Source organism: Phoca vitulina, unplaced genomic scaffold (assembly GCF_004348235.1).
Source record: "Phoca vitulina isolate PV1807 unplaced genomic scaffold, GSC_HSeal_1.0 scaffold21, whole genome shotgun sequence".
Lineage (NCBI taxonomy): Eukaryota > Metazoa > Chordata > Mammalia > Carnivora > Phocidae > Phoca > Phoca vitulina.
In genome coordinates, this window is record NW_022589724.1 from 1969314 (window position 1) to 1995765 (window position 26452).

General features: G+C 47.4%; 1 protein-coding gene across 1 annotated transcript in view; it reads left to right on the plus strand.

The window, feature by feature from the left end:
- Window positions 1–8076: 8076 nt before the first annotated feature.
- The window catches only part of COL15A1 (collagen type XV alpha 1 chain), a 120747-nt gene continuing 102371 nt past the window's right edge, over window positions 8077–26452 (plus strand). The window contains exons 1-4 of the mRNA XM_032418409.1: window positions 8077–8342; window positions 12988–14034; window positions 14545–14764; window positions 21120–21192. Of these exons, the coding sequence (XP_032274300.1) occupies window positions 14740–14764; window positions 21120–21192 (98 nt within the window). The 5' untranslated portion in view covers window positions 8077–8342; window positions 12988–14034; window positions 14545–14739. The remainder of the gene's footprint in view (window positions 8343–12987; window positions 14035–14544; window positions 14765–21119; window positions 21193–26452) is intronic.

The following is a 26452-nucleotide window of genomic DNA, read 5'->3' on the forward strand; positions in this document are numbered from 1 at the left end:
AGCACATTAGTCAAGTTGAGCTGGGGTTTGCTGCAGGAACACCAAGCTCCCAGATACAAATGGCTTAAAACAGCCGACGGTCATTTCTCACTCATGCCACACATCCATTGTGGGTTGGTGGGGTCTCTGCCCCACACTGGCCTCTCTTGGATACTCAGAATTCACCATCTGGAATGTTGTTGGTCACTGCAGCACGGGGAGGAGAAGGTGAAGAATTGCCTACCAGCACTTTAATGAACCTGCCCCCTTGCAACGCATGTCAGTTCACGTTTCACTGTCCCAAGCAGGTCACGTGGTCTCCCCTATGCTCAAGGAAGCAGGGATGTCCAACTCCATTGTGCTCGCAGGTGGAAAAAAATTGAAATATTGCTGGACAATGCTAATGTCGACCATATAGAAACTCAATGTTTTCAAAAGAACAGAGAGTAGATAAGCAGAAATTCTGAAATTCTCCACCCCCCCACCCCGATTCACTAGAGACTTGAGAGTCATTGTAAAAGCAGAAAATGCCCAGACATTTGCATATAGAATTTCCTTTCATTCCTGCCTTCATTCTATTTCAGGGGTCCTCAATTTCCAGTGTGCATAAGAATTATTTTTGACATTGGACAACATCGTATATGCAATCCTAGATGGTTTCAAAGGTTTTTGAACATACACAGTATTTTTCCCATATGTGCTAAATTTAGAACCTAACCTATTTAGGATGTGACTCTACAGTGATTAATTCATGCTAATGCCTGACTTTATTATTTTGTAAAACCACTATATTGGGGCGCCTGGGTGGCTCAGTTGTTAAGTATCTGCCTCCGACTGGGGTCGTGATCCCAGGGTGCTGGGATCGAGCCCCACATCGGGCTCCCTGCTCAGTGGGAGGCCTGCTTCTCCCTCTCCCACTCCCCCTTCTTGTGTTCCCTCTCTTGCTGTCTCTCTTTGTCAAATAAGTAAATAAAGTCTTTAAAAAAAAAAAACCACTTTATTGAGGTGTGACTGACATACAAAAAGCTGTCCATGTTTAATGTATACAGTCTGATGAGTTTAGAGAGAAGTATACATCCATGAAACTATCACGGCCATCTATGCCATAAACATATCCTTTACCCCCAAAAGTTTCCTCCCACCCTCTTTGATTGCCTGAATTTAATTGTTTCAATGTTTTATTCCCTTTCCTCTTCTGTGTTTCACTTACAACCCAAGGGGCCACTCTGTTCCTGAATCCAATTGCACTTAGCATTTGTTTGATTTTGTGCCTTGACTGTAAGAGTGTACAAATACTAATTTTTATCCAAACTCTAAAATAAAGTCTTTCAGGGGTGCCTGCGTGGCTCAGTCCTTAAGCATCTGCCTTCGGCTCAGGTCATGATCCCAGGGTCCTGGGATCAAGCCCCGCATTGGGCTCTCTGCTCAGCGGGAAGCCTGCTTCTCCCTCTCCCACACCCCCTGCTTGTGTTCCCTCTCTCTCTGTCTCTGTCAAAATAAATAAATAAAATCTTAAAAAAAAAATTAAAAAGTCTTTCATACACATTATGTCATTTAGTGATTCTCACCCTAACCCTAAGGAGTTGGTTTATTAGGGGAACATTTCCATTATACTGATGAGCTAATAGAGGTTAAGGGAGGTTAAGTGATTTGCCCAAAGACACACAGTACAAATGTGTTGAAGTCAGGTTTAGAGGCTCAGGTCCCACAGATCCCTCTCCACTGTTATCCCTACAGGGCATTGTGCTCAATGGAAGCTGCAGGAATTACTCCGGGCACACAACATTCCTGGAGCTGGATGTCCAGGAATTCCTGTCAATTAGGCATTGATTCACAGAATAAACACTTCCCTGAAGAGCTCTCCACAGCCGGCCAATGTCGTGGCCATGCCATGGTTCAGTCTCAGGTGGTGAGATGCCCGTTAGTCGTGGAGGCATGACAGCGTGAGGTACAGATTCACACTAAGTGTGTAATATGTATCCAGTATGTAAGCTGTGTTCTCTGTGGGGTCGATGTTCCTGTAAGTCTTTTTCCATTTATAGGGTCACCCAGTACAATACAGGATACCCAGTTAAATTTGAATTTGATAAAAGACAAATTATTTCTTAGCCTAAGTATGTCCCAAATACACTAAAAAATAATTTGTTGTTCAGGGGCGCCTGGGTGGCTCAGTCGTTAAGCATCTGCCTTCAGCTCAGGTCATGATCCCAGGTTCCTGGGATCGAGTCCCACGTTGGGCTCCCTGCTCAGCGGGGAGCCTGCTTCTCCCTCTCCCACTCCCCCTGCTTGTGTTCCCTCTCTCACTGTGTCTCTCTCTCTCAAATAAATAAATAAAATCTTTAAAAAAAAAAATGTGTTGTTCAATTGGGCACCTTGCATTTTTATTGGCTAAGTGACAAGTACATCGATATGCCTGTACGTCAGGACAAATAGATTTGCTTGTTCACGTCCCAGGGCGCACATGAGTGTGTGTGCGTGTCTGTACCTGTGTGTCTCTGTGTGTGGGGGGGGTCTGTGTGCATGTGTATCCTGGCTGATAAGGAGTCAGCAAGTCATTGGGACTAAATGGCCTCACCACCCACAGCTCATTTCCTTCTAGGCCAACCCTGTTGGAGCAAGAGAAGTCAGGATGGGCCTTGAATGCCAGGCCAGGGAGCATCGACTTTCTCCTGAGGACAATGAGGAGCCATGGAAGGCTCTAAACTAAGGAAAGGGCAGATTTTGATGTGTGCTAGAGATGCCCCTCTGGCTATTTGCAGAGAACTGGAGAGTGACCCGCAGGAGGGAGGATGAGGGGGCTGGTGGTCACCTCAGTGAGAGAGATGAGGGTCCAGGATTGGGCTTTAGCAGTGGAGATGGAGGGAGAGACGCAAACTGTGGGACTTGTTTCACATTCCTGCAGGGGTGAGGGAAGGGGGAGTTGGAGGTGATGCTCAGGTTTCTAGCTAGGGCGCCGGAGGGACTGCAGGCTCCTTGAAGGTTTATCTTGGTTCCTTCCTCATCTTCAGCGTCAGGCACCATGCCTAGCACATCAGGGATGCTCTATGGGAGTTTCTGCCATGAATACGTGCCTGTGTGAATGAGAGAAATGGGGGACGCTGCAGGATTGGGGGGAGGAGGAGAGGTCTGGGCAAGAAGCTGACCTCAGTGATTTGGGGAGAGCTTGGGCTTGAGGTGGCAGCAGGACTTCCCAGGGAGATAGCCAGGAGGCAGTTGGCCGTAGGGCCAGCTCAGGAGAGAGGTCCAGGCCGGAGAAACAAATTCAGGGGGTGTGAGTAGGTAGGAAACCAGATCACCGGAGCCAAATCACTGGAGGACATGGTGAGGAATAAGAAGGCAGTGGATGTGGAAGGAAGCATGGGGCCAATGGCATTTGAGTAGCTGGAAGGAGTCTGAGAGGGCCAATGGTTCCCCCTCACAAGGCTGCTAGGGGTTAAGTGAGATACCCATTGGCTTGGAAGATCCATGAGAGCCAGGCAAGGCGTGATAAGCAGAACATTTAACAGGCACTGGACAATCAGATCAGACTGGGCCACTGATGGAAGCCAGGTCTTCTAGGCTCCCAGTTGGGCTAGAGTCAACTCCTGAGTAGTTGGATCATAGGAGAGGTGGGGGGGCAGGATGGGAAGAGGGCCTGGGGCAGCTGGGGCAGGGAGTGGGGCACCCCGGGGCTCGGGGCAGCTGCTCTGTACCGGCTCGCACAGAACATGTCAATACTTTAATAAGTGGGACAGTTACATAGGGACATCCTGGCTGCATGTCAGGGCTGGCAGTATCTATTGCATTCATTCCTGGCTGTGGCCTCACATTAGAAGAGCGCCCAGCAGTGAGTAAATGACAGTTCACATCGGGCCCCAGCACCATGCCTGGCCTGGAATAGGTGCTCAATCCATGTAATTTTTGTCATCTTCTTTTCAGGGAGTAAAGACTTCTCCATAGTTCCGGGAATTTCCTTCCCTGAGCACAGTTTTTCTGTTTTAGGGAATCAAATTTCCTTTCACTTGTGAAGACCTGTCTTTTCTGCTATTGAAGTCCTGGGAATTTCAAAGGCCCCGGCTGGAAAGCTTGCTGAGAGCCACGGGACAGGAGGAGCCCAAGTGAACAATGGTCCAATCTCGAGGGACCGCTCCAGTCAGGGTCACCCTTCTCATGGCCTCCCCTTCCTTCCAACACAGCCTCGTCATCTGTCGGGAACCAGGGATTTCTCCCGGGCCTGGCACACCGTCTGTGCTATGTAAGTGTTCACTATGATTATTTTTGTTATTACTGTCCCTCAGCCTGGTGTTTCCTCAAATTGAATTATTTCTGTGACTCCAAAGCTTAGTTTATTTTTTTTTATCCGAGCCTCCGACTAATACCTCAAGGCTTTGGATCCCCCAAGCTGGGTCCTCTTGCAAAGACTAATTCCAACACAGTCTCTTTCCGGTGATTTTTAAACACTCACACTGCAGAGGAAGGTAGGCTTCCTTCAGGAGCTCACTTAGTTTAGATAAATATGTGGCCTGTGGCTATACGAATGGTCCTAAAATGTACCTTTTTCTAGGTGTAGGGTCTCAAAAGGAGTTTTCACGATTCAATGCCTATTCATTCAGTCATTGATTTGTCCACCGAGCAGCTGCCGCTGGAACGTCAGCGAGGACAGGGCTCCGGGCCTGTTTTGTTTGCTGACGTAAACCCAGAGGCAGCACAGAGCCTGCCACATCCTCGGTGCTCAGGGATACGTGTTGGATGAGTGAGTGAGCGAATGAGTATCTTACCTGTGTCGGGATGCCCAGCTTTGGAAAGCGAAGGTAGGACACGATCCCTGCTGTCCGTGAGCTTGTGGTCTTGTGCAAGAACCCGCCATCCCCACGCCATCTACCGGAAATTCAGAATAGGTCAGCATGGCTGCCCATGAGGTCCACAAACGCCTTGCAGTGGTCCAGGAGCCTGGCAGGAGTGGTGCCAGTGTGGGGAAGACCAGGAAGGGCGTCTGAGCTGGGTTTCATTTCAGCATGAGCCATGGGTGGCAGGGAAGCAGAATGAGCCAAGGTCCAGAGTGGGAAATCTTGGTTTCGTAGAGGAAGTTCCAGAAAGGCCCCTGGGTTGTGTGGGTCACTGGGCAGAAGCTCCAGGAGGGCAGGGGCTGTGTCTGTCCGATCCATCTTCTATGACCCAGTGTCTAGCACATAGGAGGCTCTTAGGAAATTGTAGCATGGGAGAGCAAAGAATGACACGAAATGGAAAGGAAAAATGGGACCTAGAAGTCAGTTTTGGAGGTTTGCTCAGCAACTTCAGTGACTATCTCCTTCCAGCCTGGAAGGTAGAGGCTCGTGTCTGGGAAGAACATTAGGGCCCACCCCAATCACCTCCATAACACCCCTCCCCAAGTGATCGTGTAGTTTGGGCTAGGATGCCCCTCAGTGATGGAGAGCTACCTCCCTCCCACACAGCTGGTCCTTTTTTTTGGTATAGATCTGATGGCTAGAATAGCCCATCCTTATGTTGACCACAGAGGAGTGGCAGGGATGTAGCACTGAACTTGGCTTGGCTCTTGGCCCTTCCTCTGACTCTTGTGGTCCTTGGGCAGGGCTGGCATAGCCAGTGATTACACAAGTGTGGGCTCTGCTGTCGGACAGAACAGAAGTTACTTGATATCGCTGTGCCTTACTTTCCTTATCTGTAATTGGGTTTAGTAGTAATAGTACCTCCCTTGTAGGATTCTCGTGGGGATCAAATATATCCTAATGTGTTAGCTAATACATGCAAAGTTCTTAGTGCCTATTGGCAAATGAGTAAGGGCTCAATAAAAGTGAGCTCTGATTTTAGTGTTTTTGCCTCCTTTCCGGCTTTCAGTTTCTCCCTCCATGCAAAAGGAATAAGAAGCCTTGCCTTGGCTGTCTTGGGGATGGTGGGAGCACCCAGAGAGAGAGAAGGGTGTGAAGGCATCACAGACGGGAGTGTAATGCAGCATTCCCATCAGCTGTGGCCTTTGCCCTGGACGATCTCACCGGCATGGCTGACCTCCCCCCCCAGTCACTCCCACCCCGCCCAGCTCCTGCGTTTTCTCTCTACCTTTGGTTGCTAGTTCCTGTTCCTTGCCATCCTGTATCTTGACCTCTAAGATATATATTTAGAACAAGCCTGCAAAGAGAGGAAAGGGGACATGAAGAGAAGGAAACAGGCAAAGTTCTCTCTTTCAGCAGTTCCTTGGGGGACTCAAGGCTCAGACTTTCTGATCCCTCTGCAAAGGGGGCTCACCCAGCCTTTGAAATAACCACTTCCTCTCTCCTGGCCTTTTCAGATCAGAGAGGTGGGAGGGGGTGTGGAGATTCATTTCCTGGATGAGCTGAACAGGAGGCTGCAAGCTTCCCTCTGATGTGGGACACTTCTCCAGGGGCCCTGGCCCTGGAGATAGTACTCTGGGCTGTGGTGGCTCCTCTTGGGGTCTCCCCTGGACTCACCGCTGCCCAGCTGCCACTGACCACATGGATTGCTTTTAAGAGTTTGGGCTGACCTTCAGCATAACTAAGATGCTGTCAGAGCTAGAAGAAGCTTTCAGACTCTTTCCGTCAGTAGTTCCCAGACTAGGGGCCCTGGGTGCTGGGGGGTCCTCAGACTATTTCCAGCTTTTCCACAAGCCCAAAAGACACAGTAGATAGCCTGTGTGTGTGTGTGTGTGTGTGTGTGTGCGCGCTCACAGGCCCCTAACAATATTAGGTGTCTCTGTGTTTTCCTGACACCAACTCAGGGTGGTCCTCTGTACGCAGGTGTTGCTAGACACAATAACAGCTTCTCACTGAGTATCCTCTGCCAGGAGCTGGGGGCAAAGCCCTTGACACACATCATTTCACCAATCCCCAACCCAGTAAGGTGGGAAAGCTTTATGATCTCTATTTTGCGGATGGAGAACCTGCGGGTCCAAGTTGCCTGCAACCACACACACAGTCAACCAGGGTTCCAATCCAGGCAGACTGATTCCCTAGCTCCAACCCTCAGCCACTCGGAGACAGTCTCCTAGAGCTCAGTTGTATGTTTGTCAGAATTGCAAAAGGGCAAACACATTCGTCCTTACTCAGGGAAGGCTCTTGGTAGAGAAAACTTTCGGATGCATGTACTAGATGTAGGAGGCATAATCAGAGGGGCGGTGGGATGGTTGAGAACCAGCCACTTGTGTTGTAGAACTAAGGCCAAAGTAGTGAGGGTCTTGCCCAGGGTCTTCTTGTGAACTGGCAGCTGGGACGAGAGCTTGTTTCACTTCTGGTGATCCCAGAGCACCTTGGGCCAGTCAGCAAGCAGGGCAGCAGAGGGGTTCCCCGAGCCTATGGCTCCCACCTGGGATGGCATATGCCCGTGGCTCTGCCTGGCAGGATCTCTGAGTTCCCTCTGCCCCGCAGGCTGCTCCCCAGCAAGATTCAGACCACACACCCTGAGAATTCTCCCCCAAGCCCCACCTACCTCCCACCAGCTGCACAGGCTTTGGCTTTGCCAAACCACAGGGCTGTTGAGTGCTGAGGGGGCCGGCAGTATTTGTCTTCAGCAAACTCTTCCTTTATCACCTCTGCAGCTTCTAATTCCATACTTGTGCATGCACTTTACAGTTTGCAAGGTCCTTCCACATCTACCATTTCATTTGAGACCCAGCGCTGTTCTGGGACCTGGGCAGGGGAGGAATAACACCCCCTTTTACAGAAGAGGAAAAGGAAGTTCTAAGAGGCAAGGTGCCTTGTTCAAGGTCACGCGCTCAGCTCGGAGATGTTGGAGCCAGAAGGTGAACGGAGTAGGCCTGTTCCACCTCATGGGACAGCATCTCCCCTTTCAGGAGTGAGGACTCTTGGAGAGCAGTGAGTAAGGTTGGGCCCTGCAAAGAACTTTATTTATTTTTATTTTTTAAATATTTTATTTTTTTATTTGATAGAGAGAGAGAGGGAGAGAGCACAAGCAGGGGGAACAGCAGAGGGAGAGGGAGAAGCAGGCTCCCTGCGGAGCAGGGAGCCAGACGTGGGACTCGATCCCAGGACCCTGGGATCATGACCTGAGCAGAAGGCAGATGCTTAACCGACTGAGCCACCCAGGCGCCCCCTGCAGAAAACTTTATATATGACTAACTGCATCACCTTAACCACATCTTTCTTCCTACAAGGGATAAATAAAGGTAGCTGCTTAAAACACTTAAACGTGTGTTGCCCGAGATTTCAGGCCTGCGCTCTGAGAACTCATGATGTGACAAAAGACACAGATGTTGCAGTCAGAAGTGGCTTACGTCTCAGACCCGTGACTTTATTACTATGACCCTGGAAAGACAGTTGAGCATCCGGGCTTCCGTTTCTACACACGGATGACGAAGGTGATGACAGTACCTACTTTGCTTCTGAGAAACATGAGTAAGGCCATCATATGAATTTCTTTGAGAGATTTTAAGAAGTGTTATATGAAGATTACATGTGACAATGAATTTTCAGAAACAGGGAAGGCAAGGGAAATTCAATGTATAAGCTAGCGATTATTAAGTGCTCCCTAAGTAATTTAGATAGATTGTTCCATTAACGTGAACAAGAGCCTCTAGGAACCTGGTATGATATTATCATCCTCACTGTACAGATGGGGGCACTGAGCCCCAGAGATTTTAAGTAACAGGCAGCAAATGGCAGAAGCAGGATATGAAATTTTGGTAATTTAGTGCCAAGCAGATAAGTGCTTTAACTGTCCAGGGGCATCAGAATCACCTGAAGGGCTGGATAAAACTCGGATTGCTGGGCCCCACCCCAGAGTTTCTGACTCAACAGCTTTGGGGTGGGGCCTGAAAATTTGATTTCTAACAAGGTGATGCTTTGATTTCTTTCTCAGGTGAGACAGATGCTGCTGGACGGGGGGGCCACACTGTGAGAACTCTGTGCTACACAGAATTCTCCTGGTACCTCCTGCCCCACAGATGGCCAAATCTGGGCCTTCTAAGGCCTGTTTGCACAGCTTAGCTGGACATTCATGTGCACTAGATTCTTGATTTATGCCATGTAGACACACATTATGCTAATGGACAAAGTGGCTGAGGAGGCCTTGACTCCTTCAGAAACCAAGTGAGAGCAGTTGCCCCATGACCGATGGTCCTGCAGGTGCCCGAGTCCTTGTAGCTGTGGTCACCCAGGCCCTTCCCAGGGCCAGCCAGGGGAGGGAGGGCCATTTGTCTGGGGAAGGCACGGAGGACAGATTCACAGGCTGCCCTCCCCACTCCCCACAGTCTTTCTCTTTAAGCAGCTCACGCTCCCAGATTTCCGAAATAATCTTTGAATGGGGAGATCAGTCACAGCCTGCAAAAAGAGAAAGCACAGACTGAGAAGACTTAAATTGAATTAAATTTAATTAAATTTATGTTTTTGAAAAGACATAAGGAAACGACTTCTGGAAGAATAGAAGCATTTCAGAAAACAGGGGTTGAGCCAAAAGCAAGGGTAACAGGAAGAAGAGAGTGAAAACCAAGGGCATATGGATGTCTAATTGTTCCGGAACTCTATTTTTGGGAAAGACTATGCTTTCTCCACTGAACTACCTTTATGTCTTTGTCAAAAATCAGTTGTCCAAATGTAGAACAGCCAAAACAGTCTTGAAAAAGAGTAACATCACAATGTCAAAACTTACTACAAATCCACAGCAATCAAGACGGTGTAGTACTATCATAAAGATAGACATCTGTGCAATGGAACAGAATTTGAGAGTCCAGAAAGAAACCCTCACTTTTATGATCAGTTGATTTTCTGTGGTGGTGCCAAGGCCATTCAATGGGAGGAAAACAGGGTCTTCAACAAATGGTATTGGGACAACTGGATATCCACACGCAAAAGAATGAAGTTGTTCCCCTCCTTCATGCTATATACAAAAACTTGTACCTATGCATTTTGTACTTTTTATGCTATTGTAAATGACGTTTTTTAATTTCAAATTCCAATTTTTTGTTGCTAGTATATAGAAATACAATTGATTTTGTGTATTGATCTGGTATCAGCAGATCAACCTTGCTGAGCACATTTCTTAGTTCCAGTAACTTTACAGAAGATCCCATCAGACTCTCTACAGATAATCATGGCAATTTTACTTCTTATTTTCCAATCTGGATGCCTTTCATTTCTTTTTCTTGCTTTAAGGAACTAACGAGAACCTCTGGAACCTCAGAGAGGAGCGGTGAGACATGCTCACCTTGTTCCTGATCCTAGGTGGAGGGGCCAGTTTTGAGCGTTAAGGAAGATGTTACCAGTGCGTTCTTCTGTGGGTACCCTTGGACAAATAGAAGAGGCCTCCTTCTATTCCCCTTTGATTCCTAATTTGCCGAGACTTTCAATCAGGAATGGATCTTGGATGTTGTCAGTATCTACGGATACAGAAAATCCAGTGGTCATGGATGGGAGTCCAAACTCAGGAGTGGCCTCTGCCTTCTCTCAGAAAGGAGAGGGGAAGAAAGAGCCCTGCCCAGTGAAAGGAGGCTTTCTCTTCTGCTGCTGCTGCTCTGCACCCCGCTCCTTGGCTGATATTCCTAGAGTTCAGACCCTTGGACTCCAAAGCCAGTGCTCTTTCCTCTACACCAAACTGTTCAAAGACTTTGACTCTGGAACTCTGCCTGACCAACGTCCTGAAAATGGATGAAACCTCAGATTCCTCAATAATATAATAGTAGCAGCCACTCACTGAGCACTTTTGGAATATCAAGAACCAGGGCTGGCACTCGGGTGAGGTGAGTGAACCCCCCCATGGGGGCAGAATTTACAGAGGTACCCACAGCACGGCAGGAGCCTCACCCGCCTCACCCTCATCCCGGCCCTGCAAAGAACAGTGCTCAATAGTCTGCTTGCATCCACTCCCTAAATCCTCAAATAACCCTACAGCGGGATGTGCTAGTATTCTGAGTTTACAGATGAGGAAACAGGATGAGAGAGGTGAAGTGACTTACCCAAGAAGTAAGCTGGAGAGCTGGCATTTGAAGCAAAGTCTCCTCATGTTCCGTCTGTGTGCTTAATCAATGGTTCCCAGCTCTAGTGGGCCAGAATCTCCTGGAAGGTTGGTTAAAATACTGATGGCTGGGCCCCACCCGACAATTACTGATTTAGTAGGTCTGCTGTGTGGGCAGGAGAGTTTGTGTTTCTGACGAGTTCCCCGGTGACGCGGATGCTGCTAGTACAGGGACCATACTTTGAGAACCACTGCACTATTTGTCATACTTCTTCCATTGTAGCCCTTGCTCATCAGATCCCAGGGGGCCTGAAGATTCGGAGAGTGAAAAAGAAAAGTCTGAGCAAACACTGCTGGGTCTCTCTGGTTTGTGAAAGGAAAGAAAGCATCAATTTCCCAGGACTGGACCAAGAGTTTCCATGTCATCCATGCGTGTGTTACGGCCCCAACCCCATTCCAGAAGGCCTTGCACAGAATCAATGAGCAGTCATGAGTCGTTGGAGGATGAACTGACTGGTTGCCATGGGACCTCTGTAGGGACTTACTCATCCTAAAAGAATGCCTGACATTTATTCTGAAAGGCGTCTTTCTATAGACCCTCAATCCTTGTAGTACAAAATGGTATTTTTTTCTAAATATATTTGAAATGTATTCTAACTTATTCTTAGACATCTATATCAGGGACATGGTACATTGAATTTTTCAAGTCTTTGAACACGTGCCATTGCAAAATAATAAGGGAAAGGGGGAATCAACACAGTGCTGTTCACCATGTTATTTTTTAAAAAAAGCAAACTTAAACCCGTCTTGGCAAAATCTCCAAGCTCTGAACATGTGACAACATTCCAGAGTTGACCCTAGTGTCCGAGGAGTTAAATTTTTCTTTAAGCTCCCAAATCTTTGGACCGTAAGACCCCATCCAGTGGCATTTAGTCCTAAAGTGCAATAAGGAAAAAGCTGATTTTATTCATTCACTTGATTTTTATGAGGAGTATCACAAGCCCCCATGGCAGGAATTCACAGTCTTGGCTGCACATTGGAGTCACTTGGGGGAGCTTCTAGGAATCCCTTTGCCTCTGGCCGTGCCTCAGACCACGCACTTCAGAATTACTGGGAGTGGGATCAAGCAGGAGTGGTTTTGAAAGCCCCCAGGTGAGGCCAGTGACAGCTAGCATTAAGAAAGCCCAGCCTTAGGGCAAGTGAATTCTTGGTGAATCCTCATAGCCTTCCTCCGATTTTATACATTCTGTACATACTGATGAGGTGCCTTCTCAAAATGTGGTACCCGTCTACACCATCACCATGAATATATTATGCATGAACTCCATCTCGATACCTTTGTCTGCACTGCTTGCTCCCTGCAATTTCCCTCCTGATCTAATTCATGTAGACCGATGCTGTGGTAGACCAGGGATGAATACAGATTCTTTGCTATCTCTCCCGTTGAGAGATGAGGTCTAATTCCCTGCCTTTGACCTGGGCTAGCCTTAGTGATGTGTTGACAAACAGTTTGTGACAGAAGTGGTGTTCTGGAGCTTCTGAGCTAAGTTGCAAGAAGTCTTGCAGCTTTTGGCTAGGTATCTTTGCATGCTTGCTCTGGGAGATGCCACCTACCACATAAGAGCTCCAACCTTGCTGAAGAGACTGCCATTCTAGAGGGGCTCAGTGTAGGAGCTGTGGCCAATACCTGCAGCCGAGCCCATTCTGCCAGCCACCCCAGGCATCAGGCACATGAGGGGACCCTTGGATCCTCTAGATTCATTTTCCAGCCAAGTACTAGTGAGTGCCCTCAGAGATCATGAAGGGCAAAAGCGCTTCTCAGATGAGCCCTGCCTAAATTCTAGACCCATAAAATCATGAAATACGATAAAATGGTGTTTGTTTCAAGCTGCTAAATTTTAGGATAGTTTGTTGTGCAACATTAGATAACTGGAACAGGTGTCATTATGTTTCCTTTTTTTTTTTTTTTTTTAATTGCGTTAAGAACCATGTCCCTTTGATTTACATTTCTAGTTTGTATTTTCCTAGGGATTTGGATTTGGATTTGTGGTTTGTTTTCACCTTTGCACACGGGCCTTGTCCTGTTCCCAGGTAGGACTTTGACTCCAGATTCACACTTCATAGCACTCCCAAGATGCTGAATGTCCAACTCCCCACCCACATCGCTGTGACATGGACTCCTGCCAAGGAGATTTATACATGAATGACCTTGAATTCCTTTCAATTCTTCCATTATTGTAAGTGTCCTGGATGGTGGAGGGAGAAAATGAGATTTGTTTTCTCAGTCTAACATTCATATCCATGGCATATTGAGTGCTACAGATGATATAAAAATGTAGAGAGATATGAAGCATCAGTTCCAGGCTCCTTGACAAGAAGCCTTATAAGTGGATCCAGAGCAACCCAAAACACAGAAATAAGAGACTCTGTAAACCCTGAATGCTTCCTGCAGTAATATAATTTGCATGGTTTGAGCCTTGAACAAAACTGCCTTTCGCATGTATTATATATTTATTTCCTAAAACATGAAAGCATTCTAAAAACAAAAATTTGGGCACTAAGACGGGTAGTTTCCCATCTTAATTACCCCTGACCTCTACTAATGTTTCTTCCCACTTAAAGCATGAACAGCATCTACTGTCCCCCCAACCCCCCACATGTTTTTTTTTTAGGGATTGAACTTTTGTAAAAAGTAGAGATACAATAATGTTAGACATATTCGAAAACAAGGAAAATCTATATGCCTACCACTTTGACATAGTAACAACTATATTTTTATGTTCCTTTCCTGTTTTTACAGGTCACGTGTGTGCAAATATTGTTCCAGACTTTCCACACCCAATACTTTCATCATAAGTATTTTCTGTGATCCTTCATAAACTCCATACCAATCATTTTTAATGGTTATAGAACATTTCTTCAAGGCTTATACCATAATTTACTTTACCATCCTCTCTTTCCTTTTTTGAATATTTGGGCTGCTTCCAGTTTTTCACTAAGCAACTCTTTGATGAATATTTTTCTGCATATGGCTTTTTCCATATTTCAGGGTATTTTCTTAGGCTAGCTTCCCAGAAGGGGATTATTGAGTCAAAGTGTATGAACATTTTTATGGCTTCAAAGTATCTTTTGAAGAAGGTAGGTGTTCCATTTCATGAGGTTCACAAACATTAAAAAAAGGAAATTTGGCTTTAAGAAAATCCCTTGTAACACATGTATGTAAAACTTTGGGCAAAGGGCACTTCTGATCATTTTCTAAGTCATTACAAGCTTGCCCTTTTAAATGAAAACAATTAAAAAGTTGCTTCTTATTTTATTTGTTTTCGATGAGAGTCTTTTCTGAGATGTTTTACACTGCTGAGCTTTTCTAAAAAGAGCCCACACAGCACTGTCGAACCTTTTTCTCCAAGGCTCACGTGATCCGCATACCCGTCAGCTATTTTCTCCGGGCGTAATACCTGAGTACTTCCAGGAATTTCTGCGGTGGAGAGGCTACTTGCTCCTTCACAATACGGTCACAGATGAGGGGCTCTTAGGGAGGTCTCCCCTGTCTCTGGGTTCAGGGCCTGGACTCCCAGGTGCGGGTTACCTCTAGCGTGCTGCCGCCTCCTTGGGCTGAAGATGCCAACCCCTCCTCTTGACCCGCAGACCACAGGCAGCTCTTGAAATCAGGGGTCCCATGGGCCCACCCCAAGCAAACAGCGAGGTACGCACATCAGCCAGAGTCCCTCTTGGCACATGTTATATGTGAAGCGCCATGCTGAGGTGGTGAACAAGGCATGTTGGGATTTCCTTGGATGCACATGGTTATGAGAAGCTCCCATCACTCTTGGAAGTCCCGTGATGCTCCTGCACCCCTTTTGCGAAGGTGAGAATCTCTCAGCTGTCTTGCCAGGGGTCACCCGGAGAGCTGGGGTGTGGCGGGAGGAGAGGGGCCCTGCCACCTCCAGGGCTCCCGTGAGGATCATGTGAGAGAAGCACTGAGGAGCCGTGAAGGCCCCTACCTCGGTGAGTCGTCATAATCTTGTTTAGATTGTAAGAACACAGACCCGCTCAGGCCGGTGCCAGCCAGTTTTATTTTGTTTGCTTTTTGGTTGCAAAACCTGGAATCTCGCCTGTGCTTCGGAATGGGAGCCCTGGAAGGGTTGCCCCCCTCCAGGGCCTGGAGGGGTGCGGGGAGCAGGGGAGTGGGGTAGGGGGCGTCCAGACCTGGGCGGCACCAGGGTCCTGCAGGGAGAGTGTGTGGTGCTTTACGCAATAACTCTACATACGAGAACACTGAGTCGCTAAATCCAGGAAGCAGGGACAGCTTAAACCAAGATAAGAATGGACTGTCCACGGAGAGGCAGGGGGAGGCCACTTTTTCTGAAAATGGTGTCTGTTCAACCATTTTAAAGTAATATGTTGATATGATGATAGTTAAGAGTGTGGTAAGAATATCAGAGGATGCAGTGGGAAGGAAGGATCTGATTATTTAGTTTGTGACAGATGTTAGTGGTCAGGGGGTAGTTAAAGGGTGGTTGGTGGCCCTGCCAACCAGTGTCACAGGCCCCACTCCTTGAGCCTGGCCCTGCCCTTGGCCTTATGGTTGGTGTCTATTCTTGTGCTTCTTCCCGCATGTTAGAACCTGGTCTGCTTGCACACCGTGGCAGGGAAGTGTGGAATTGATTCGGGGAACCAGGCTGCCCATCTGATGGAGGTGCCAGACTGTGGTTTAGGAAGGTGGGAAATACTCCCTTAAGCCCCCTCAGCTTGAATCTAAGAGCCCTCAGCCCCACTCCACTCCCACTGTGGCTGGTTCCTTTGTCCACTGTGATGTAAAACCTTTGAATGGCTAGGATCCATCTGTTCTCCCACCCCGTGGGGAAATGCAAAACACATGGGCCGCCAGCCTCAGAGCAGGGCCCTGTGAAAACTGCAGGCCTCGGCAATGGACAATTGTTTGTCTCTCTTTGGGCATCTGGTTTTGGGAGACAGAGCAAGACTAGTTTAGCTCATCAGAAGTCACTGGGGCTTTCACTTTAGCCCTGAGATTTGTAAGTCAAGTAGAGAGAGAGGGTGAGAGCAGATGACTAATGCTTACAGAGAGATTCCCAACATGTTTCACATTTCTACTCACTGGTGCTGATTAAGAATTTTGAAATGGGAGCGTCTGGGTGGCTCAGTCAGTTAAGTGTCTGCCTTCGGCTCAGGTCATGATCCCAGGGTCCTGGGATCAAACCCCACGGCGGGGGTCCCTGTTCATCAGGGGGTCTGCTCCTCCCTCTCCCTCTGGCCCTCCCCCCCCAACTTGTGTTTTTTTTCTCTCTCTCTCTGTCTGAAATAAATTAATAAAAAAATCTTTAAAAAAATAGTGTGTGTTTATGAGATTGTGAGACCGAGGGTCTTGTTCAGAAAAGTTAGAAAGCCACAATCTGCCAGCATTTCTTAGTGGGACACAATTGGCCCTGTTGCTTGGATATTTCTTTGTTGTATAGACCGCCTCTCCCATTGCAGAATTTAGCAGCCCTGGCCCCTGCCACCAGATGCCAGGAGCATCCCCATTCATTGTGACAAAGGAACTTCCCTACCTATCCATTTCCGAACACCTCCTAGGGGTGCCTCTGACCAGACCCTGAACCTATAGGATTGAGGAAGGAGGAAGTAGCAACCTGCTGTTGATCCAACACTACTCCTGCTTTGCAGTCAAGCCCAGCAGAGCTGGGGTAGGAGGCAGAGTGGCTCGGAAGGGGGAGAGAGAATGGCTGTGTGTTTCATTAGCTGTTCTACTGGCCACTCTCAGAAGCAAGGGGGGCCTTAACTCAACAGAACATATGATCTCTTGCTCTTTCAAGGGTGTGGTGAGTGGGGAAGTCCATCCAAGAGAGGTCTTGGCAGTCTATCAGAGCTAGTAATTGCAAATGTATCATTGTATGGGGTTATATTTCAACTGGAAAGTGTCCTAATGCACACAGTGCCAAGGTAAAGTTCAGGAACCAGGTGCTGTGAAAAATAGAGATGTTGGAACTTTTAGGCCAATGGCAATGAAACTTCAGTGTGCAAAAGGTAGGTCAGAGGAGATTCTTAAAATTCCAGTTTCCAGGGTCTCCCTGCAGACATTCTGATTTGGAAGGTGTTAGGTAGAGACTCAGAATCTGCATTTTTAACATTCTCCCACAGAATAATTCTGATGCATGTGGGCCACAGGTTAAAAAAACTCTGGTCTGGACCAAGGCTGACTAATACTGAGTGGCAGAGTGAAATGCTCTAGGGTGGCACTTAGCAAAGCGGCATCTCATGAGAATGAAACATTCATTTCTTATTATCTTTCTGATTTGTAATGGTCTTGATTCTGAGTATATGGGGGAACTTGGCAGGAGCCCCACAAGGCAGAGAGAAGATCACTGGACAGACATTAGAGCACTTGGCTCTGGCTTTGCCCTGGATTAATTGTGGCCCTGGGCAAGCCCCTTCCTCTCTCTGGGCAGGAGTGGAGACTGGCTTGACAATCTCTGAGAACTCTTCTAGAACTGATATTCTTTTTTTTTTTTTTTAATATTTTATTTATTTATTTGACACACAGAGAGAGAATACAAGCAAGGGGAGCGGCAGGGAGAGGGAGAAGCAGGCTCCTGCTGAGCAGGGAGCCTGACGTGGGGCTCAATCCCAGGACCCTGGGATCATGACCTGAGCTGAAGGTGCTTAACTGACTGAGCCACCCAGGTGCCCCTTCTAGATCTGATATTCTATGACTATAAGTATGGGCTTTTATTTATATTAAAAAGACAAAGGCACTAAATAATAATAAAATAGAAAATTGCTTAGTGACTGCCATGTGCCCACTCTATATTACTATAACTATTTTTCTTTTTCTTTTTTAAATATTTTATTTATTTATTTAAGAGAGAAATAGAGCACAAGTGGGGGGAGGGGCAGAGGGAGAGGGAGAAGCAGACTCCCTGCTAAACGGGGAGCCTGACGCAGAACTCTATTCCAGGACCCTGAGATCATGATCTGAGCCAAAGGCAGACGCTTAACTGACTGAGCCACCCAGGCGCCCCATATAACTATTTTTCAATTCATGACACTTGAGGCAGAGATGTTAAGTGACTTTCCTAAGGTCACACAGTCAGTAAGAGACAATCCACAAATTTAAACCTATACAGTCTGATTTTGGATACTCTCTACTACTCATATGTCAGATGTTGTTGGATGGAGTCCTTCTGCCCCTTGAAAATGACCTTTGCCTCCACCATTCTGTGCCTTTTGGAAGCCCAGAGTCATCCTCAATATCTAAGCAAATTCTCAGAAAGCTGAAGTTCTTAGGCTTACCTCTGATGCTGAACTCTTGTTCCTACTAAGTTCCAGTAATAGCTCATTAGCGCATCCTATGTGTGCAGCCTTTGTTCTGTTCTCTTGACCAAGATGTGGAATTCATCTCCCAGTTGATGTCCATAAAACCCCGTTTTCACAAGGCATTTATGTATTTGGTAAACTTGATTGAAGTCTTCTGTTGTTGTGGCTTCAGGAAGGGGACTGGCAGGAGGAGTTTCCATTGCTGGAACGCACACAGCTCCAAACCGTACCTTAGCTTTATAGTTTCTCCAATGGTCTGGGGCCACGCCTGCTACAGATGTTTCACTGGCTGCAGCATCTACAGACTTTCTGGCCTCTGTGTTGATGCTGCTTATAAGCTCTTGCTCTCAGTCTTAACCTGGGTTTCAGAAAGCAGAGCTCAAGGCAAAGACTTCTAGGCTACTTTGTTACAGAGTACAATCCCTAGGATGAGGGAAGTGGGAATGAATCAAGGAACAAGAAAGATACATAAGAGGCATCAAGTGGAAATGATTTCTCCCTCTTGTGGGATTTTCTTTTAAGAAGCTGATCTGTAGGGTGGTTCATCTGAAAGAAGGAGGGAGAAATATCAATTCACTAGCTTCTATCCCCCATTGTTCAAAAGTCTGCCACATAGTATTTCCTTTGGATTTCCAAGTTGCTTGTGCTTCGGCACTAAGTGAATCCTGTGGCATCTCAGGCTTCAGGATTGAAGAAGTCCCAGAGCAGGAGGAGGGTGGTACCCAGTCTGGGTGTAAGGCTGCCAGGCTGTGTGCACAGTTGGCTGGAATCCCTACAGAGGTGATGGCTGCAGCGAAGGCTGTGGCTGGAACCCACGGCCACCTGGAGGCCAGTGACACGGGAGGATTTGAAGTGGTGCGCTAGGGATGTCTAATCCGGTCCACCCCGTACCTCTTAGGTTTGCACGTGCCCTCCCGATAGATCTGGCTCCCATGCTAGGATATGGGGCCCCCGATGTTGTGAGAACAAGATGTTCTCTTCAAGTGCAAGTCCAGCCAGTCAGAGAGTTCCCTTTCAAGATCATAGCCGACTGAGATCTTCTGGAAGATTGTAGGCAGGAGAGTTAGTGAAACATGCTACAATCTCCCAGCTGTAGCCAGTGCCACTTCCCTTCTCCATTGCCCAGTCTAGATTTCTCTTACTTTTGGCCCACACTTGGGATGGTCTGAGTTTCTTCACGTAGTGAGGTGACCTGGACCTTTATCCTTTAAGAATCTGACCTGGGGGTGCCTGGCTGGCTTAGTCGGTTAAGCGTCCGACTCTTGGTTTTGGCTCAGGTCATGATCTCAGGGTCGTGAGATTGAGCCCTGCGTGGAGCTTGGCGCTTAGTGGGGAGTCTGCTTGAGATTCTCTCTGTCTCTCCCTCTGCCCCTCCCCCCGCTTGTATACAGGCTCGCTCTCTCTCAAATAAATAAATAAATCTTAAAAAAAAAGAATCTGATCTGTTTGTTGCCTTGATTGTTTCATTTGCCATCCGTATGGAATACGGAGGGACCAAGAAATCCCCATGAAATTACTTGAGTTCCTCTCTGCCCTCATAAGGTAGCTGCTGTCACACTTACGGAGCCTGGTGGGAAAGGTCAAGTGGAAGTCCTTAAAACTACCTCCCTTTCTCCATCTCCAAGAGTAAAATACCACCTCCCAGGAAGCAGGGCAGAGATTAGAGCCACTATGAAGATTTCAGTGGTACTGGGGAGGTGAGTCCCATTATATTTCCACTAATTCACTTCCATGGCTCTTTCAAAAGCCAAATAGATTGTGATGGGTAATAGTGGATTGCCGCAAACTTGACCAGACGGTAGCCTCACTTGAAGCTGCCATGCCAGATGCAGTGTCTTTACTGGAAAATATCAACACAGCCTTTGGCACTTGGGGCACACCGTGATCTGGCAAGTGCAGCACAATCCCTGTCAGTGGGGAGAACTGAAAGCAATGTGCTTCCATATGGCAAGGAGAGTACGACATGTTTACTTTTTTGCCCCAGGACGGTGTTAACTCTCCTGTTCTCTGTTACAATATAGCCCACGGGGACTCTGTCCTCCTGATATGCCACAGGTCATGATGCTAGTCCCCTCCGTCGATGGCATCATGCTAACTGCACCTAGGGATGTGACAACCACCTAGATTCTGTTATGACACACGAGGGTGAGAGAGTGAGAGGTAGGCTCTGCCCCACCTTACCCTAGGTTCTCAGGCAGCAGTTACTGGTGTCGCTCTGGCATTAGGGAGTACAGTCCCAGGAAGCAGAGGTGAAGGAAAGGGGAGTGAGGTGGGGAAGGAGGAGGAGCCCATACGATGCATTAGATGACAGGCGTCGGTCTCGTGAGACCGTCTTCTGAGATGCTTTGTACTCGGCTTTCTTGGGACAGCGCATCTGGGAGAAGTGGGGAGAAACACGTATCTGGTGGCTTCCACTGGTGAAAAGTTGGCTTCCCAGGGAGTTATTTGCACATCATTTCCAGGTTGCTTGTGCTGAGTGGATCACGCAGTGTGGCCGCATCCACAGGGAGCCCTGGGGCAGGAAGCCAGAGGTGTTCCATGTGAGCGTGGCGCACGGGGGACAAGGGACTCTGGGTGCCTCTACACATTCCTACCAAGTGGGAGAGGGAGCCGACTGCCAGTCGTTGGTTAAGAGCTGCTGGGTCATCGGCAGTCCCCCAGGTCCCTGTGGGCAGAGCAGCCTCCGGCGGCCAGAGAAAGCGCTCAGGGAAAGGGAAGCAGGGGGCAGTTGGAAGCCTTTGCCAATAACACATACAAATGACAAAGGCAGAGGGTTCCAGCACCAGACACTGACAGTGGCACTGAAGAGCATCTGACACACTCCCCCTTCTCGTCCTCTTCCCTTCAGGATCGTCAGATTTTCAAATTCATCTTTTTCTTTTATGCAGACCTCGGTTCCCCTTTTGCACATCTGAACACATCAAGGTGGTCATCGGAACCAGGCTCCTCGCTGGAAAGCAGGTGGGGGCTTAAACGGTCATTGTTTTCTCTGGGTCACCCAAAAAGCAGCCCTCTTTGGTTATTCTAGTAAACTCTTTCCTAGTCAGCTATCTAAGTTTATTCCCCTTTTTCTGCCCATGGAACCAGATGAGGATGAAAGCTTTGGGTGCCTGTGGGAACTCTGTCACCACAAGTCCCCAAGGGAGGTATTATCTCTGCGTCCCGAAGAAGCAGGTTTGGGAAGACGTGTGCTATGAGGTTGGTAACTTCTTCCCGAACCAAAGTTTGGGATGCTTTTCACTGATTTTTGTATCCCTTCCAGCTGCTGGAGACAGTCTGGAGAATGTTTTTAGAGACTGTGTTTTCTGGGACACTTGGGTGGATTATGGGAAAATGGAACAGCACATTAATTTATCTGAGTCCTGGAAGAGCCGGGACATAAGATCCCCACGTCTCCACATGTCCTAATCTCTCAGATTGTACTGAAGCTGTGGTAAACAATTTAAGACCTGCTTGGGTATGACATGAGGCTTCCTCTTGGCTATTTCTACCACTTCATATTGAATGGAAGGAAATCGCTGAAACCCTCAAAAACAGTCTGGCAGGAGGCGAAATGCCTGGCTTGGCGTCCTGCCCCCATCCCTCCCACACCTGCCCCTGGGACCATTTGGATACCCTGCACCCTCCCTGTCTTCCATCAGGCTGAGCTCACAGTTCCCACCTCTGGGCCCAACTCCAGAATGAAAGCCCTACTACAGCCCTACATGGCCTGGTTTCGCAGGTGAAGCAGGTACAAAATTAACAATATTCACATGCATTTGTTTCCAGGCATTTGTACAGAAGAAATGTGCTTTGGGGTCTTTCATCTTTAGGTTCCAGTGAACTGGATATTATCCAATATGTACACAGAAGCAGCAAAATATGGAATGTGCACACAGGATCCCCCTGCCAGAGTAGTAAAGAACCTGCTGCCTTAAGCCTACAGATCTTCCTCTACTTACAATGGGGTTAAGTCCTAATAAACCCATGGTCCGTTGAAAATATCCTAAGTCAAAAATGCATTTAATGCATCCAACCTACAGAACGTTGTAGCTTAGCCTCACCTTCCTTAAATGTGCTCAGAACACTTACATTAGCCTACAGTTGGGCAAAATCTCCTAACACAAAGCCTATTTTATGATAAAGCATTGAATATTGCATGTAACTTAGTGAATACTTACTGAAAGTAAAAAACAGAATGGTTGCATGGGTACAAATTATTCTAAGTGTATAGGTTGTTTACCCTCATGATTGGGTGGCTGACGGGGGCTGCAGCTAGTCGCCGCTGCCCCACTCAAGAGAGAGGATCATCCTGCATACACCTAGCCCACGAAACAATCAATTTCAAAATCTGAAGTACAGTTTCTATTGTACTGACTACATATTGCTTCCATACCATTGTAGAGTCTAAGTCATAAGTCAAACCATCCTAAGTCTGAGATCATCTGTATGTACCTTGAATTATAAATGGGACCCCAGTTAAAGCCCACCAGGCAAAATGCAGCCATGCCTTCATCCTTCTGGCTGGTATATAACTGAGGCGGACAAGGCTTATTTCACAATAGCATCTCAGTTTTCTTTTCTTTTGTTTCAAGGTAGATATACTTTACATATTAAGCATGCAGAATGTTCTTCCACATCTTTCTTGAAACCTGACTCTATGTATCTAGACATCTTTTTATTTTTTACCCATTTTAAACAAAGACATGAGCACTCAATCTATTCCACTTTTCTCTCTGCCTTTCTCCTTCTTTTTTTTTAAGAGGGGGAGGGATGGGGAGGGGCAGTGGGAGAAGGAGAGAGAGAATCTTAAGTAGACTCCATGCCCAGCGTATACCCTGATGTGAGGCTCCATCTCACAACCCTGTGATCATGACCTGAGCCGAAATCAAGAGTTGGATGCTTAACCGATTGAGCCACCCAGTCACTCCCCACTTTTCTCTTTTTTATAAGAAAGACAAAGTGCGTGTAATGGCAAATGATTCATAGCCTTGGGGTTGAGGAACAATAGGGAGTAGTGGGACTAGGGCAAAGTGGAGAGCACAGCCTTAACTGAAGGCAACAGCTCCTTTTCAATGCCAATCAACTGTTGGCACAGGGAATGCAGGCCCCATGTTGCCAGGTTTTCCAAAAATTTAAAAAGAATCCAGAAATCTAGACTTTAATGTAAAATCACTTAATTGTCCAATATTGCTAACAAATTTAATTTTGCGCTTGTCACCAGACAAGTCAAACAAAACATACCTGTAGGCCAAATTGAGCCAATGGCCACCAGTTCACAACCTCTGGTTTTAACAGTCAAATAGAACCACAGACCTATCAGACAATTGTAGTTGATATGGCTCTTTCTGAGCAGTGTAGAAATATATTCTAAGTTTGAGTTCTAAGGAGGTCAATTATATCTCCAGTTGATGTGATACTTTATAAGCAATAGAGAAATAGAGAACTAAGAAAGCAAATTCCCTATGGTTAGTAATTCATACTAAAATAAAGTATTCCAGCACAGAATGGCTGCTAGTGGAAGAGAATTCATATTCACAGAGAATACGAACAGATGAACAAAGAAGCCTGAAGCAGACGATTTTGTTAGAATGTACTTTGCCTTGTGTGTTAATTCCGCATGGGGCCATCCTAGCTCTAGAGCTGCTTTTGCTGCTAATGCCTCAGCCTCCTGAGGGCTGGGCTTGGGGTGTCGTCTCTCTTGCAGTCATGCCCCTTGCCAGAATCTCACCACCATCAATTATAGAAGTTAACATCCAGATGAGCATTATCTTGCACCAGACACTCTGATAAATGCTGTGTATCTCAGAAACATCTTCATCCTCCCAACAACTTTGTCATCTTCGTTTTACAGATTTGCCCACATTTCATATAGCTCATTAGTAACTGAGCCAGGATTCACCAGGCAGCATGATCCCAGAGCCCCAGTTCATAATTCCTACCTTCTCTGGGACCTCTTGTTTGTTAAGGGGTCTGTCTCTCTTGTGACAGGGAATTCACCACCTTTAAGGATCTTCTGCAACATTTGAAGACCTTACCCATTCTCTCCTCTTATGCGTCTTCCTCCTTGGCTCTTGGACTTGTCAATCTTTCACTTACTGGATAGTTGACTTGGTAAATTACATGGCCTTTCTGAGCCTCAGTTTCTCCATCAGTAAAATGGGGACAGGAGGGAGATGGCTGGATCAGATTTCTCAGCCTCTATCCACTGTAAATGTTCCAGGATTCCAAATGCTCAGGAAATACCAATGACTTCAAGGCCACATGCATACCCACCAATTGGCATGTCATCAAAGGTCTTGGCTCTGTAGTGTTACCCTGCCCACCATTCCGCTCTCCAACCCAGGAAGTCTTTACCCATTTGCTGCTTGAGTGTGCATCTCTAGGAGTACTGCCCTCCCCTCCCTCCTCCAAACCCCCCACAAACTCTCCTCAGACCCAGGGGCTGGATGAAGTTCACTTTCATCTTGAAGCCTCTCCTGCCTTCTGCAGGCCATGCTGCTCTCTCTCAATTCTGAAGGCTGTTCACATGAATCCCAGCTATGTACAGATCCCGGAAACGCAGCCCTTTACAGGGGACAGAGCACCGTGGTGTGCAAGTTTTCTTATCGACAGACTCACAGTCACTTGCCCACCTCGGGACCATCATGTCCACTATACAGATGAAGAAATTAAAAAACCAGAAAACGGCAGGATTTGCTCAACTTTACTCTGTAGCCCAGGCCAGAACTGGACTGTAAACCCAGCTCCTGACCACAGGCTGGAACTCCCTTCAGAGTCCTCACTGGCCGGGCAAGCATTAACCCTTCTGTGCCAGGGTGCTGCGTGTCTCCAGTGGGTCTAACCGCCTTGTCCTTGGGCCCGTAGTGTGACTGAGTGGTGAAGAGTATGGATGCCGGCACCTGTCCCGCATAGGCTGGGCATGTTTTAAACCTCGGCTTCCTCATGTGTGAAATGAAGATCTTTGCAGCCCTTCCTTTCCAGGGCTGTGGTAGGGATTGAGCGAGATAACACAGGTATAGGTACCCCTGCTTTTCAAAAGTTCACATTTTGCCGCTTTGCTTTTATGAAGGACCTATGGGAATACCTGTTTTCCATAACTGAAAGAAATCCGAAGAGGATTTTCACTTTTGCTGAGAAAAGGGGCAATGCGGAAATAGCGCTCCGTGTTTTGTGGGCAAGTGGTTATAGATGCGGCAGGGACCCCAGGCAGTGGGATCGGCCCCCACAAGCATCTCTGCGTCAAGCTGCCACTGCTTTGGACTGTGTCTGTGAGCATCTGTGCTTTATCTCAATTTATTTTGGGTATCGCTAGTAAGATGTGTCATAAAGTATCAGAAAAGCCTAAGAGGGGTTATTTTTGGGGTCTGGGAACTCTCAAACATTTTTCCATATAAATTAATGGTAATTGCTTCTTCACTTTACACCATTTTGGCTCATCAAAGATTTTATAGGAACGCTCTACTTTCCGACCTTGGGGGGAACCTGTAAAGCATTTATTTAGCACAGGGCCTGGGAAATAATCGGCACTCAATAAATGTTAGCTACCATGTCCATCCCCATCCCGTCTCTGGGGGCCTAACTGAAATTACTAGAAAGGAAAACCAGGAACTGAGTACAGTGCCATAGCCCACGGTGGCCCCTTGGTGCATCAGGAAGAGAGGCCCCTGGGGTTTGCCAAGCTTCAGAACTGTGCAGGTCTCCGCGGACCTCCGTGGTGCCTCCTCGCACCCCCAAATCTCGCTCTGCTGTGCCTGCTGGTAACAGTAATAGAAAGTCACCATTTGAGGGTTTAGCCAATGCCAGGCCCTGTGCTAAGCTCAGTACACGTGGGATAGTCACACACACCAGGGATGGCTTTTGGAGGCTGAGCCTGGTTCACCTCTCCCACATCATCACAGTGCCTGGAGTGGTCTCCCCTGAGACTGTGCTCCTTCATTCACCCAATGTTTATTGGCATTTCCTACCACCGGGTACTATTGTAGCCAGATAACAAAACAAATATACTCTCACCCTCCTGAAACTTACATTCCCCGGCAGGGGGGTGGAGGGGGCAGCAGGCAAGTTATAGCGAGGAAAACCTTGGCAATATTAGATACATTTAACTTTTTTATTAGGATTATCTTTGCCGCATGTGCTTATATATATCACTGTACCCCTCAAAACGGGGCCACTTCTGTGGGGTTCGTGTGTCAGGCGTGCAGGGCAGGCACGGCAGTCAGGAACTCAGCCCCGCTGTGTG